General features: G+C 37.0%; 2 protein-coding genes across 2 annotated transcripts; both read left to right on the forward strand.

Moving 5' to 3' along the window:
• The first annotated feature begins 189 nt into the window (after window positions 1-189).
• acer2 (alkaline ceramidase 2) lies at window positions 190-8,887 on the forward strand. The gene is made up of 6 exons (XM_077719654.1): window positions 190-549; window positions 838-952; window positions 2,463-2,604; window positions 3,410-3,547; window positions 6,799-6,936; window positions 7,057-8,887. Exons 1-6 carry the CDS (start codon window positions 436-438, stop codon window positions 7,241-7,243), a joined length of 834 nt encoding a protein of 277 aa, XP_077575780.1. The 5' UTR covers window positions 190-435; the 3' UTR covers window positions 7,244-8,887.
• Window positions 8,888-9,289: 402 nt separating this feature from the next.
• Window positions 9,290-15,764, forward strand: LOC144198504 (tetraspanin-5). The gene is made up of 10 exons (XM_077719553.1): window positions 9,290-9,671; window positions 10,370-10,420; window positions 11,204-11,350; window positions 11,444-11,614; window positions 11,729-11,854; window positions 12,759-12,806; window positions 13,369-13,485; window positions 13,575-13,636; window positions 14,208-14,262; window positions 14,419-15,764. Exons 1-9 carry the CDS (start codon window positions 9,588-9,590, stop codon window positions 14,218-14,220), a joined length of 819 nt encoding a protein of 272 aa, XP_077575679.1. The 5' UTR covers window positions 9,290-9,587; the 3' UTR covers window positions 14,221-14,262; window positions 14,419-15,764.
• The last annotated feature ends 82 nt before the right edge of the window (window positions 15,765-15,846 follow it).

Below are 15,846 nucleotides of genomic sequence, written 5' to 3' on the forward strand. Positions count from 1 at the left end.
AAACAAATAATCAATAAATAATATTTAATAAATAAGTAGTCAACATAATGAGTAGTGGACAACATAAATATGCATAGTTGAATCCGCAGTAGACAACGTTTCCGTGTCCAAAAACAAGAATATCGTGCGTGGGAGGAGAACTCTCCCAAATGGACAAGCACTCTTTGGCTATGGACGGCTCCTTGGCAAGTGTCAACGCGATGACGTCGACATTCACGTCGAGCAGAGTGAGCTTTGTCAAGTCACATCGAGCCGAGTCTCTTGTCAGTCCAGTCTCGAAAATCTTCGCATCATCTGATGTCTGATGTCTTTGCCATTTTGATCAATTCTTTCCAAATCAAAGAGAAAGCATTTCGGAGTCATCTCGCCTGCTTTTGTTTTACGTAGCGTGACGACAACACTGTTGTCTCTCCATCGAGCGCAACTAGTCCAGACATGAGTAACGTTAATCTGATTTTCTGGGACCACTTGCAGGCTGGCAGCTCCGATGTGGATTGGTGTGAGGGCAATTACCTTATTTACCCCAGCATCGCTGAATTTTACAACACGGTCAGTCTGCACTTTTTAGTCATTGCAGTGCATTTTTTTTCCTCCTGCATATTTAAATTTAACCCCAGCTCGGCTTGCTATTAACAACTGTCACGTTTCTGGCTTCGGTTTTCTTTGTATGGAATTGCTGCCGCTTCCCAAAATAAAAACTTGATGTTTACCGTTTTTTTGTGGCAGCATCAAGTTCCACATTTTTTAGTGTCGATATCCCTGCTGCTTTTCACGCTAGAAAACATCTGGCTGTATTGTTTCTTTTCTCATAGGTTTCCCCTTTGTTTGTCATTTCAGATCAGCAACATTTTGTTTTTTGTTTTGCCTCCCATATTAATGTGCTTGTTTCGCCAATATGCAACACATTTCAACAGTGGGATTTACCTCATTTGGACCCTGCTGGTCGTGGTGGGTAAGTTGGATTGTTGATGACATGATTCTTTACTGTGTGATGTTGACCCCAATTTTCTGCGACAATTGTCAACTCAGTTCTGCATAGGACTGTAAAAAAATATGAGATTATTGTTCCTCCAGCTTGAACTCATTTATAAAGGGAGGAGTTCATGTCATTTATCATCTCATCTCTCTCTGAACCGCTTTATCTTAAATAGGGTCGCGGGGGGTGCTGTAGGCTATCCCAGCTGACTTCAGGCCAGAGGTGGGAGGCCAGCCAATCACAGGGCACAAGGAGACAAACAACCATTTACGCTCATACTCATACCAAGGGGCAATTTAGAGTGTCCAATCAGGCTACCATGCATGTCTTTGGAATGTGGGAGTTAAACTGGAGTACCCAGAGAAAACCCACACAACACACGGGGAGAACAGGCAAACTCCACACCGGTGGACCGACCTGGATTTGAACCCAAATCCCACACTGTGAGGCCGACATACTAATTAACACATTTAATGCAAATGTATTTCCATATTTGAGGGAAATAACTGAGTTTGTGACGAACTAAAAACAATTTAATGACTCAAATGTTTCCAAAGGAGTAGTTTGGGTGTTGCCTTCATAAGAATGAGTCCATCTAAAAACATTATTTTTTATGACATAAAAAGATACAAAAAAACATCAAATACCAAAGTTCTTTTCTCTTCTGAAAAACATGTTCTAATCAGTTCAGATATTGCCGTACAATTTTTTTTACATTTTTTACAAATTTGATTTACGAGAATCTTAACAGTTCCCACTTCTGTGTAAATTCAATAAGATCTCATGATGCATCACTATCACATTGTTATTCCTTATTTATTGCTTAAACATGTTCCAATCCAATGTGACGAAGAAGGCATTTAGAACAGGTGTATACTTGTTGACATGTTATTCAGAACAGATTGGAGATGTGAATAGCACATCGTTTGCTATGCGGGGATAAGTTACATACATATCTTTTCTGGTCGTAGTCCTTTTTGGAGCTACAAGCTATCCTCAATCATTCAACTCATATAATAACATGCTCTATTCATTAGTTGAATGAAGGAGGCTCTGGTTTCATTTGGTTGGACTCAAATAGTCTTTAGTCCTAAATAGTGCCTCTTTATATGACAAAGTAGGAAAGGAATTAGGATGCCTTGTTCCTTCAGTGTCGATTTTTAACCGACAGTAACCCCCTTTTCCCATTTCCCTTGGGGTTGCCTTTTACTGAGGTCAGAAAGAGGTAGTGTAATCCAAAAAGCTTTGTGTGGGTTATTTTTATAGGGGGTGGGCTCTGTAGGGTCGTTTTATGTTGGAAATTTATAATGTCTGCCAAGGAGATGCAATCCGTTTTCAGTTTTGTTATTTGATTTATGGGATGTGAATGACTTATGGGAAGAGATTAGAAAAAATCTTTGGAAAAGGACACTGCTATCAACACCTCACATCTGATATAACTAGCACGCACCACCCTTCTAATGAGGGCATCTCTCCCTGCATTTAGGTATCGGATCAACATATTTCCACGCTACCCTCAGCTTCCTAGGCCAGATGCTGGATGAGTTGGCCATTCTTTGGGTGCTCATGTGTGCCATCGCCATGTGGTTCCCAAAAAGATATTTGCCCAGGATTTTTAGAAGAGACCGGTATGGACCATTTTAGATATAATATTTAGATTTTAATTTTTTATAAATGCATGAAAATAACTGGATTAAAAGCCCTGAAAATTCAGTTTTTTAATAGATTTAAAACAATGTTTATTTTAGCTTTTTTCATATATTTTTAGATTTCACAAAATGATTTTTAAACTAAAAACACAGATAAATTGATTAAAAAATTACAATTATTGATTTAAAAAGTGGAAAATCGGGAAATTTAATATACATCTATACTCTTTATTTTAATTTGATCCTAAATAAAGAAAATCAGCACTCATGATTTACTTTCCCGGGCCGCACAAAATGATGCAGCGGGCCAGATTTGGCCCCGGGGCCGCCACTTTGACACCTGTGATTTAGATTATTTAAACGGTTGTTTAAATGTGTTGTCACTCCTAGATATATAGAATTAAGCCTTGTTTAAATTTATTTTTTTCTATTTTGACAGATGGAATTTTAGGTCTATATCATTTAGTACATAAGCAGCTATAAGGACTTGTGCCCACTCTTCTGTCACAAGACATATTGAGTGCTGTGCCACCTCTAGTTTAATAATAGGCCTGTCTAAGATAGCTGACTCCAGGAAAAGCATTATCACATGTCCTTACTTCTCTTTCCATTGTCACACAGACATTCAGGTTACTGTTATTTTTCCCATGCAGTTCTATATTGTTCAATTTTAGTTCTCCATAGAACATTTTTCAGCCAACCTGACATTATTTTACAAGCAGTTTTGTTCAAAAGTGGCCTAAACTGTTCATCTGAAATCTACTTTATTTGCTTTTTACTCTAGGTCGAGGTTCAAAGTGGTCATCGGCATCCTCTCGGGGATCACTACGGGATTGGCTTTCGTTAAACCTGTCATAAATTCCTTGTCGCTCATGACTCTGGGCATCCCGTGCACCGTGTTGCTCATCACCGAGCTTAAAAGGTCAGTTTGCCCGCCGGAATTTGAAACATTTGGGCTATATGTATTTGGAGTCATGAATAGCTACAAGAGAACATTGTTACTGCTCACTTGATGATGGCTCATCCAACATCTTCATTAGCAGTGCACTACTGTAATTTTTAGGGTGTGAGCATGGTTTGGCAAGTTTGTTTTGCTGAATTATATTAAAGGGCGTTCAAAATAAACCAGCAATTATGATTGCAAGCCGAGGAAAGCCAGTATTTTGCTGTTAAAACAAATAATAATTAAAAATGGCAGTATTGCCATATTGATCTTCTGTTTGGAAATGAAGACCTCATAAATATGACTGGCATAACTCAAGCATTACATTTTGTGTACAGAGATGCTTAAATATACTGCATTCAAAAACATCAAGACTAAAATGAGGTCTCTGAGCTAGTCTTTTACATAATCAGATTACCTCATTATAACACAGTGAGATTTTCAAAGTGTGTCTCCATTACAGCAAAAATAAGTGGCTCTCGTGTGTTGGCAAATGTTTTGGCAATGGATTCAATTCTTTGCCTGCCAGAAAAGAACTCTAAACTGTGGCTAGAGTATATCTTTTAGAATATTCAGATTTTCTTCTGTCAGCATTTTTATTCATTTTTATTATGTGACCCAGACCAAACTGGTCATTAAACTGAATTCTGGCAGGTTGTCAGAGGCACTAAGAAAACGTTTTAATCATTATTGTGATTTAAAAAGGCAAACATGAAGTTAAGGGTTTTTAACATTGAAACCGGTTTCCTATCAAAATATTTGTATTGACTTATCCTTATTGTTATAAAGCCTATCCTACCTGACTTGGAATAAAGTCAAATTGTGCAACTCATATAGGTAATAAATGCGTTTTGGGGTTTATTCTCTTGACGACTATAGTAGTATATATAGTATATTAGTATGTATATTATCAAGAAGGCAAATGAGGCCCAGTGTCAACATCCAGTCAGCAGTACATTAACTCTCAACCTTTTGACCTTTTGTACTAGCTATGTTGATTGCTTTGTTGTTTCCAAAGTCATTATAGAAACATATGCTGTGAAAGAATGTCCCTGAAAAACAAATTTTCAGTCTGCAGTGCTTCCCTTCGTCACAGCGACTTCAAGTCATCTATTGTTTAACCTGATCATAATTCTTGCCATTATTGCCGGTGCCAGTCATACACTTTGACTGCTTGTTTTTGTTTGGGGGAGAATTCCTTCTGCCTTGTTCATCTGACTTTTGCCTTTCCTAATAAGTCAGGTGTCGTTGTTTACCGGCCTTTTTTTTTACAATGCGACTAATTTCCCCTCACTTGCGTCACATCTATTGGGAAACAAGACAAGCAATTTAATGTAAATAGCATTCCATTTCAATGGGTCATAATGAACTGAGGGCAACAAAGTGAATCATAGGCCAATTCTACGGGAACAATAATGGAGATGATAATGTGTTAATAGGAAGTGGCATGCTTGAATGCTCATGTTGGCCTCCTTGGGGTTTTTTCCCTTCACCTTGACGTCGTTAAAACCCCATGAGATTGTCAGGGGCAATATTATGTGGGTTAGAGCCAATTTTACATAACATTACATTCATCTATTTGACCAAAATTCCCACATCTGTTTAATTGGGAAAAAAAGGTTCTTGTGCCAAATAGAAAGAGTTGGTCTTTCCATTTCGACAGTAAAACCAATCCTCCCAAAGTATTTAATAATGGTATACCACTAATGATAAAAAAAATGAAATGTTTCTTTTCGGTGGTTGGCCAAGTTCTCCTTAGAATGTTTGTGTCATTACACTTTCTTTCGCCCCTCGAGTTTGTCATTTGAAACTCCACCCAAGATAGACATGCCAGTGTTTTTAGCACTTATCTATGGCACCAACTGTTCTTCCTCCCATCTTGCATTTATGGCTGATTGTTACTACTACAGACGTGCAATTGAGAACTACCCATAATGTGTCTTGCACATCAGGTTGGTTGGAAGGAAATTGCTTGTGGTTGTACTAAAAGCCAGGCTGGATGATGCTTACTGGCTTCTGGCAAACACTATACTTATGACATAACACTTAAAATCATACCCATGGACACTTGAAGGCATTTCCCTATGGGGGGGGGGGGGGTATCACAAGTCAGCTATTCTTTAGTATTTCCTGTTGACCGTGAGTAACCTCTTATCTGGTATGACACAGGATGTCCTTTTAAAATAATAAGATGAGATGGAAGGAGATTTGTAATTAGCAGAAGAACATGTCATCCTACAAGCTATCTTTACCCAATGAGCAAAAAAAAGGCTAGTCTATGCCTGTACCAAAGCATGATAAGATAAAGAAAAATACTGCAAAGAATGTCCAAAGTCCATTTTAATGGTGATGCTCCTATTTTTTTAAACACTTGCGATAAGGGTGATTGCGATGAAAATCTTGTCATGAAGCATAAATGTTTCACGCTAGCTTGTAACTACACTGTTCTGCCGACAATAAGAGGGTTTGTGTGTGTTTTTGTGTGTCTGTGCATGTGAATGCTTAAGGACACAACTAAGAATAGTCTTGTGGAGTATGATCAACATTGTGAATTAGTCTCAGGGTCAATGACAGGGTGCAAAGGCTCATTATGCAGAGAAGTAGATCAGAGTTTAGCTTGCTATTTTTCTCATTATAGAAGGAAAAATAGGTGCGAATTTGCAGTTTAGCGCCTGACTATAGTGGAGCAAATCACACAGCTGGGAGGCCTCAGGACCATCTGGGAGATTTGTCAAGCAAGAACACGAAGCTGAGTGTTGTCTAAAAACGCACCACCCACGTCTGTATGATTTAAATGGTGTGGAAGGCAGTGATTTCTATTAAAGGCCGCTATTCATATTTATTAGAATCGCTTTTTCAACTGCAAAAATGCAGGTAAATTTGAAGGTAGTGTTCTTTACTTACTATTAGGCACTATGAAACTACTAATGGCTACTTTGCATTGCAAAATACTGATTATTTTGTATTCATATTGAACACATTATCAGACCATAATTCTACTTTTTGTTAAAAACAATTCTAACATTGCAATGCAATGTGTCACGTTTTTACGAGATGCACATACCAACAAAAGTTATTTATTGTGGGTCATAAACATTATGCACTCCCAATTGGAATACTGTAATAATGTTTCTATAAGAGATGAGAATTATTTGAGAATAGGATGATGATAATGTACATACAGTGTTGTATATTGTTTGTGTTTCTGAATATAACATTGTTTATTTAAGGTGTGAAAATCCTCGTGTATTCAAGCTGGGTCTGGTCTCAGGAATTTGGTGGGCTTTGGCTCTGCTCTGCTGGGTCAGCGATAGGATTTTTTGTGAAATGTGGTCATCTGTCAATTTTCCTTACCTACACTGTGCTTGGTAAGAATGCTTTACAGTCCATAATACACCAAAACAAGTATTGGTCAATTTTGGAGCAGAGTGAATATTGAACATGGTAGTAAATAACATGAACTTGATTTATTTTATTGTCTTTTGCAGGCACATTCTCATTTGTCTGGCCTCCTACTTGGGTTGTGTCTGCTTTGCCTACTTTGATGTCGCCAGCGAGGCTCCGGAGCGAGGTCCAGTCATCATGTTCTGGCCCAACGAGAAATGGGCCTTCATTGGCGTCCCCTATGTTTCATTCCTTTTTGTACACAAGAAGTCGGCTATCAAGGTGACTTGAGGTGATGCAATTCTGCTCAGCTGGTTTGCACTTTAGCAGTACTCACTGGGCCGTGTACCGACAAAATGCATCACCAGATCAGTTGCCTAAAATATTAGGGGATTTGCATCGGATCAGAGGTGGTCTTTATTACCAGGCAGTACTTCAACACTGTCAAAAGAACACATTTTGCCACAAAGGGACAATATTGGTGGCTTCCTCCGATGTCAGTCTTTTAAAAATGCCATGAAGTTTGCCAGAAGGAGCATGCAATATGTGATTGAAGTATTATGCATTTTTTTGCTTTATTATGTTGTGTACATGGTATGGTATGAAAACATATATGTGTAAATGATCTTATGGCCTTTATAAACTCCCACCCCTTATGGGTGCACTCCAGCCATGAAAACCAGCATTACAGACAATAATGCACTGGATAGAACAACTGTGATTATTACATAATTTATAAAAAAAAATCAGTTGCTCAGAATTCTGTGCAACTTCCAATTGATGCTTTAAGTATAAGTATCATATTATGGTTGATTGGAATGCTATATTATTCAGAAAAACATATTCTTGTACTTTGTATTTCAATTATATCTTTCTATAATTATGAACAAAGAGCCATATGACCAAAAACTGAATGTTGACATCAAAATAGATTGGCATTAGGCAAAGAAAAAAATACAGTGAAACTACTGTCAAGACATTTCAGGTAAATTGTTAATACTTCATTAGAATTTGTTAAAGTATTTTTCCAATGTTTTATAACTGGAAGTGTTTACGTAACATAATCTCAAAGTACGTTCATGACAATGAGCTTCAAAAATGTATGAGGTTTGTGTTCAAAGCTAAAACAAGCAAGATAATGGATTGCCAAAGAAACAAGCACAGTGCTGTCCTATTAATATAGTACAGTATATTCATACTTTATGCTGTCCTATTTTGATGCAGTATTTATTCCCTCTTAAGGGAAGAAGATTTGTATAACATTTCAGTTAGGGAAAATGATGGTCACATTTTCAATGTCCAATTTAGGGTTGTTTATTTCACCCAAAATCAGAAATGTGGTCAATTTTCAAAGGGAATGATGGGTGCCGAAAACCTGAAACTAAATTTTCACCTTAAATGATTGTATTCCATGTGAGAAAACGTACTCAGGCTCACGTGTGCACATGCCGGGTCAAATGAAGGATTGGCACAGTCCTGATATTTCAAATTTATTTGGGTAAACCCAAGAATAATGGAAGTGTGTGGAATATTTTTTTTTGATATTGTATTGTCAACAATTATATTTTCATTGTATTGTTTGGACGTTCAGTATTTCTAACGTTGCCAATGTGAGCGATGTGTCTTTGTGGAGAGGAAGAATACACGATTGTGAAGTTTTGAATGAACTGCAATGAACAATTGTGCAAAAAATAACTAAAGTGATACGTATTTTAATTTTTGTATGATCACAATGCATTGTAGCATTAAGTTCTGTATTTTCACACAGACTTTTGTGTATGTTCAGCTGTTTTTTCCCTTAATTGGTGACACAGGCACACGGAACAGAATTATTTATTTTCATAATTTATCCTCTTTTTTAATAAAAGAAAGGTTTGTAATAAATTATAATATTGGTACTTTATTTTATGCAATAAATGAAGACAATGACTACCATTTCCATGGAATTTTATTTGTTATTGAAGGATTTGATGCTTGTGTCCACTACGAGGCAGAGTTTTACCACTTAATGGTTTACCCCAAAACGCCAACCCCGTTCAGAACTTTTTTCTAGTGTTTAATATCAATTTTAAAGCATAAAATAAAATATGACTTTAATTTATCATCATGAGAATATACTTAAACACAACAAATGGGAGTATTGATATTTTATCTGTGTGTGTGTGTGAGTTTTGTAAACATTTTGTTTCATTTAACCACGGCTGGCAGGAAATGTTGTAACTTGTTTTTTTTTTTCTTTGTCTTTTTATTGTTTCATTATTCAAAAAGCATATTTTGGAATGAACGCATTATTTTATTAAGTCCCGCCCCTGTGGACATCGCAAAGCCTCATTTGTTCCCACGCGCGTCAATCCAACTGCCATGTCAAGTTTATGGTTTTAATAGAAAAAAAGCTGCGAATTTAATCTGTTGGTTGCGTGGATCTATCTCGCTGTTAATGTTACGGATCTTCTCTATTTTCCACAAAATCTTGATCGTCAAGAGTTCGAGTTTAACGGGATAATGTTTCGCGTTTCTCGCCTTACAGACAGAACATAGCGGCTGTTTCTTCCAGCGACATTTTTCTTGCCAAAGAGGAGCATCGATGTGATTTCTAGCCAGCGAGGGCGGCGTTTAATGGAACAAAGCATCCACAATGATGTCGGGAAAGCATTTTAAGGCTCACGAAGTGAGCTGCTGCATTAAATATTTCATTTTTGGATTCAACATCATATTCTGGGTGAGTCCTGCACTCCACGTTAGGTGTCTTCTGGCAAGTAGAACGTTTTTAAGTGGTTTGGTTCATCATCCATGAATGGAGTTTTCACGGTGGACGTAAGGAAAGATGGGCCGTTTGGCGATGATTTCAAGGCGGACGATAACGCTTACTGCTCGGGTGCACTTGCTACCTCCATCGGCCTCTTTTGTTTTCGTCCGCCGCTGCCATGACTTGACGACCACCGCTCTTGTTTACATCCCTTAAATGTTCTTGTAAAGGGCGATCTCATGGGGGGCATGCTTGGGGATTTAATTTTAATCTACAATTTGGGGTTTTGTTTGTATTTTTTGTTTGTTTGTGTGTTTGTTTATTTATTTTTGCAGATGCCCAACCGCTGTTGTTTTTGGGATTTGGGTCGATAATAGAGTTCAAACCCGATTTTAAGGACAGCTTTAGTACTTCACAATCACATTCTACTTTGTTCTTTTACTTACATTTTCCAATGATAACTATCTTTTATCATATTTTGTTCATGCCTTGATCTACATTTTTTTATGGAGTACTATTTGTCAAAACGTGGGATTTTCCAGTATTTTCGAAATTCAAAATAAACAAGACATTGGTGTATTATTTTGAAATTCGGATAACAAGAGAGATAGAAATATATATATATATATATATTTTTTATATTTTTCATATTTTTACTTCTTTCCTTCTAGTTCCTCGGACTGGCGTTTCTTGCCATTGGATTATGGGCATGGAGCGAGAAGGTGGGCTTCCGAGAATGAAGAATTACTACATTTTATTATTCACATAATCAGACTCAGTTACATCCGCCAGTTGTCTTTACACAGTGTCCCAAATACCAACTTTCACCAGACAGATAATGTGCCCTAGATCTGAAACTTTCCCTCACTTTCCTAATGAGAGGCCAATTATCTGCTGAGCTGATAAAGTATTAACTCAGTGGTCACCTTTGACGTCCAATCCATTTTGACTGATTGCTGTCTGAAATTGCAGTTAAAATGAACTGGATTTTTAAAAAAAAACATTTTGGCCTTGAAAGAATTCATTTCTCACCAGTGAACTGATGCAAGATATGAGTAATGCTCCATTTTTGTCTTTGTGTAATATTCAGGGTTATTGAAAAAACACATTTTTACAAGGATTTTCAATGTATTCATATGTTTAAATATTTGTACATTTTTGGGGGGTATATATTCTATTGTGTTTCATGTTCTCTGTTCTTGTTTTATTTTCAGATTGATTATTATTCCAATTTTGAAAGGCTTGCACAAACGGCACTTTCGCAATTACACTTGAACTTCTCCAAATTATATTGCTTAGTGGGAACTATCTCATATTGGTTTTCAATTTCCAACAAAATATACAATAAGTTAAAAAAAAATTCTCATATGCCATCGAGGATACAAAAACACAAAAAATGAGGAGAATATTAAAACAGACACATTTTTAGTATGTTTCACAACAGGCAATCATCCTAAATATTTAATATCCTCTCACTCTTGCTTTTACTTCTACTCCCACACTAGGGTGTTCTTTCCAACATATCATCAATCACCGACCTGGGGGGCTTCGATCCAGTGTGGCTCTTCCTGGTGGTTGGTGGAGTCATGTTTATTCTGGGATTCGCAGGTTGCATTGGAGCACTGAGAGAAAACTCTTTCCTCCTCAAATTTGTATGTGCCTTCCTCAAACTCATTGTGGATTACTAATCAAGTTTTGCATGTTGCTTTACATTATTGACTGTCTGTTATGACTTGTGCGTTCAGTTCTCGGTGTTCTTGGGCATCATCTTCTTTTTGGAACTGACGGCAGGAGTCCTGGCCTTCGTCTTTAAAGACTGGATTAAAGACCAACTCAACTTTTTTATCAACAACAACATTCGGGCATACAGGGATGATATTGATCTGCAAAACCTCATCGACTTCACCCAGGAATATGTGAGTTTAGACTTATTTTTATGTATTTAGCCTCCACTTTCGTGTTTATCTTGGCAGCGGAATTTCTTGTAAATCGCTCCTGGAAGTTATGTTGACCCTTTGAACTTTTGGCAGTGGGAGTGTTGCGGTGCTTTCGGAGCGGACGACTGGAATTTGAACATTTACTTCAACTGTACGGATTCCAACCCAAGTCGCGAGAAATGTGGTGTGCCATTTTCCTGCTGCACCAAAGATCCAGCGGTAGGAATCTCCTGCTCAGTGTGTTGTTCTCATTCCCACACACTTCCTGACCATTGATTTGAAAACAATGTTGCTGATACAGCAGCTGAAAAGTCGTGCAGTCTTGTATAAGGTCAAGGTCTGCTATGCAGAAATATTTAGACTGCTTGTACTGTAAGGGGAAATGGTGAGTGATACTGCGCCCTTGTACAGGCAGTTTGGTTATCTGTGTCCTGCAGAATCTGTCTGTCCAGATATTCGGGCTGCCGTCCAAAAGGACTGTCTATGTTTAGTCATTTCTATCTCCCTGCTGGCTTAGTACAGTTTGAATGGAATTTTCAGGTTTTTTTTTCCATGTGTGGCAACAAAGTCTAATAATTGTGACAATACTTAAGTATAGTAGACTTGGCAAACAATGCTCCTTTTGTTTTGCAAACAAAAAGCATAAGACAGGCCTTTGGGTTCTGTATGTTGACCTTAAATTATTAGTCTAATACTGAGATCTTTAAAGGATAAGTAGATTTTTTTCATTGTTTTGTATTGTTTTTTTTAACTTGGGTTTACTCTTAAAGATAATCATCTTGATTGATGGGGGGCCAAAAATATGCGATCAGGACATCCCTAATATAAACTACATGAGTAATGTTTATTATTAGTTTACACAACTGTATTAACTAGACGGTTTGGTCTGGAATCAATAATACAAAGAAGAATATCATATTTTCGCTAATTGTTTTCCTGCTTATTAATTATTAAGGATACTCCTTATCTTAGTGTTGCGTTTTCTGATTTTATGTACTCATTTTACATTTTCAAGCTATTTTAAATTCTTGACTTCAACACTGCCTGCTCTTTTAAACTGTTGGAAACTAACATCGGTACTCCTTAAGATGGCAGCTAATCAAAATGCTGTTTTTCTTCTTAGGAGGACGTCATCAACACTCAATGTGGATACGACATCCGAGATAAATCTGTGAGTAGAAATTCATTGAACAGCTTTCATTGCTCAGATGCCAAAGGACAATGGAGCTTTATGACATGAAAAAAGTAGAAAGTTTTTTCACTTAGTGAACTACTGATGCATGAGCTCATTTGCCTCTCCACCCTGAGCACAATATACTTCTTTCAGAAAATGTTCTGTTCACTCCTCAAAATCCAGCAGCTGAGTCCCCATCAGCACCGATGTGGTATTACTCATGCTGCAGCAATGCGGTGGGATTTGAAACCCATCCCCCATCATTAGCTTTGGTCTTACTCCCTCACGAGCAAGATAATGTGAGGAAAGGCTGAGTTTGTTTTCCTTGACTTTGAATGTGAAGAGTATTCAGAGTAAGGGAATACATTAAGATGAAGGTATCGATAACATAGTGACAATAGCGCGACAAGATTTTATTGTGAAAGGCTTTGGAGAGCCAGAATTTAAACAGCAATGCCTCAGTGGCATAGTGTCACTACAATGGACAATGTGACTTGAATGCAAATGTAAATAGAAAGTCAAGTGATGTTTTGGATTTGTGGCTGTTTGGGGTTTTCAGGACTCAGAACAGAGGACATTCATCTACATTAAAGGGTGTGTCCCACAATTTGAGAAGTGGCTGCAAGACAACCTGACGGTGGTGGCAGGCATATTTATTGGGATTGCATTGTTACAGGTGATCAGTTAGCCTTTGTCTAAAAATGGGATCATTGGCAATCTTTTGTGTCTGTTTTTTTCAAATTCTTTTTTTTCCTCTATTCACAGATTTTTGGCATCTGCCTAGCACAGAATTTGGTGAGCGACATTGAAGCAGTAAGAGAAAGTTGGTAGGTTTCTCTATATTGTCAAGACTTTTTTTGGGGGGTTCACTTAGATCCTGTTTTTATTTTTTTTTGTCCCAAAAGTTGACATCTCATAATTCTCAGCCAACCGATATTGAAAAAATATTGTGTTGTGGGTTTAGAAAATATTCTTTTTTTTCTGTCAAGGTGCTGAGTGTACATTAATGTGAAACAAAAAGAATTATTTTTCTAATTTTGGTAAATGACTGCAGTCCCATAGAGACTGAAAAATGTGAAAAAAAATAGTTCTGAATACTTAACAGCTTTATTTTTAAGAGTACTGATGACTGTTACATGACTTAATGTAGCTTTATTTTCATAGCATTATATTTGATCTTTTTATGGCTTTGTATGGTCATTATACACAAGAACATGCTATTTCATTTAAACTGTTCACTGGGGGAAGGGCTTTTAAGCTTTTTGTCTGGATAGCTGGAATCAGAAAATGTCAGCCTTGGAAAAAGCCATGAACACCACTTGATGCCACAGTGACCTACTTGACCATTATATCGATTATATTTTATAATGCATCCAAATGTGCTTCACTGTGTTGCAGTTTGTTCACCTAGGCTGCTGCAATGTAGACTCCAGAGGCAAGAAGGATGTTCCAGGTGAGTCTGCCACATACCAGACAATATGGCCATAATCATAACAGCCAATCAAAACTGCTACGTCATATTACAAGCTTTCACAACAAAATGCTTCACAAAGTAAAGCAAGTCTGCCACCAATGCAACTAACAATTGGTTTTGTTTGTTTGCTAACAGGACTCTTCAGATTGTACAAATCCAGTTTCCAAAATGAAGAGACTCACTTTTGTAAATAGTGCCTGTAGAGTCAATTTGTGGACCTATTTTTGGAAGACGCACAACCTCTGAAATGTATTGTGAGTACATGGCATCAAGCAGTGGTGTTCATTATGTTGGGAAAGTATAGCTTTTGAGCAACACTGCTCTGGAAGGGAAAGCAGAGTCCTCTACTCTAGCTGCAGTGTCACACTCAGCAAAATCATACTTTATATTGAGAATGTACACAACTTTACAGTTGTGTCGTTTTTAATGCTTATTGTAAAAATTTAAGTCTGTTATGAGCAAGCTCTGCATGCCTTTTGTTCACAGGTGGGACCTTGGCTATCTAATCTATAGTAGCCTATATTGAAGTATTAAAAATGAGTGGTTATTCCATGGTGCGTTTGGCTGAATAGCACTTTGTAAAATGATGGGCAGATAGTCCACTTTGCCAAGAATTTACTTAAATTCATGGATAGCATCACCTTATCAGACTGTGACATTCGGTAGTATTAAGTAGTCCTAAAATGGATATACAGTATATAAATAACAATATGTAATGGAGGTGTTTATTGTAGGCATTGTAAAGTTTCTACTATTTTCGACCTTTTTAAAGAAAAATAAATAAATAAAAACAACATTATATAATATCATTCACAAGAATTGTAAAAAGTCACCATCAAAAGTTATTTTTAAGCACTTTAATTCTCATGGAGGAAGAATGACGCTTGTAGGGCAGATCAGCTATTAATAATTTGATTTTTCATATTAGTTCAGCAGGATACCACTAGAGGAGGCACTTTTTTCAGAAGCAGTAAACTGGTAAGTTTTTGCCAACCAGTGATGTCAATCACACTTGCAGCTCGCTTCCCCATTCATGGTTTTTATGTGGGTTTTTGTTTGTGAATTTTATTTTTTCTGCATTAGTTGGTAGATTTACACAGGAAATTGGGATTTTGTTTCAAAGCTTGTAATGTATAACATGTTGGTATTTGCACTTAAGAAAATAATTGATAGTTTATACATAAATGGCATTTTTAAAGAAAGGCACCATCACCAGCATTATTTAATGACTGCAGAATTTACTTGATGGGATTTTGCAGTCACATTTGTTTTTTTTTTTTTAGTCACCAAAAGCTGAAAATGATTGTTATGTTTATTGATCACACACTTTCTTACCACTCAGTGCCAAATATGTGAGTTCTGCATATTTTTGGTTAGAAGTTTGAATATTGTTATCTAAATTTGGTTTTGTCCTGTGGTCTGAATAACTGGATTGTGGAAAGTTGTAAATATAGCTGAATAAATGTCAGTCTTTGTATAAATTCTGTACATTGTTATTTTTTATTAGACACTTTTTGTTGTCAATTGACAGTTGTGTGAAAGCAGATTTGTATGGGTGTTTTT

The sequence above is a fragment of the Stigmatopora nigra genome, chromosome 6 (assembly GCF_051989575.1).
Source record: "Stigmatopora nigra isolate UIUO_SnigA chromosome 6, RoL_Snig_1.1, whole genome shotgun sequence".
NCBI lineage: Eukaryota > Metazoa > Chordata > Actinopteri > Syngnathiformes > Syngnathidae > Stigmatopora > Stigmatopora nigra.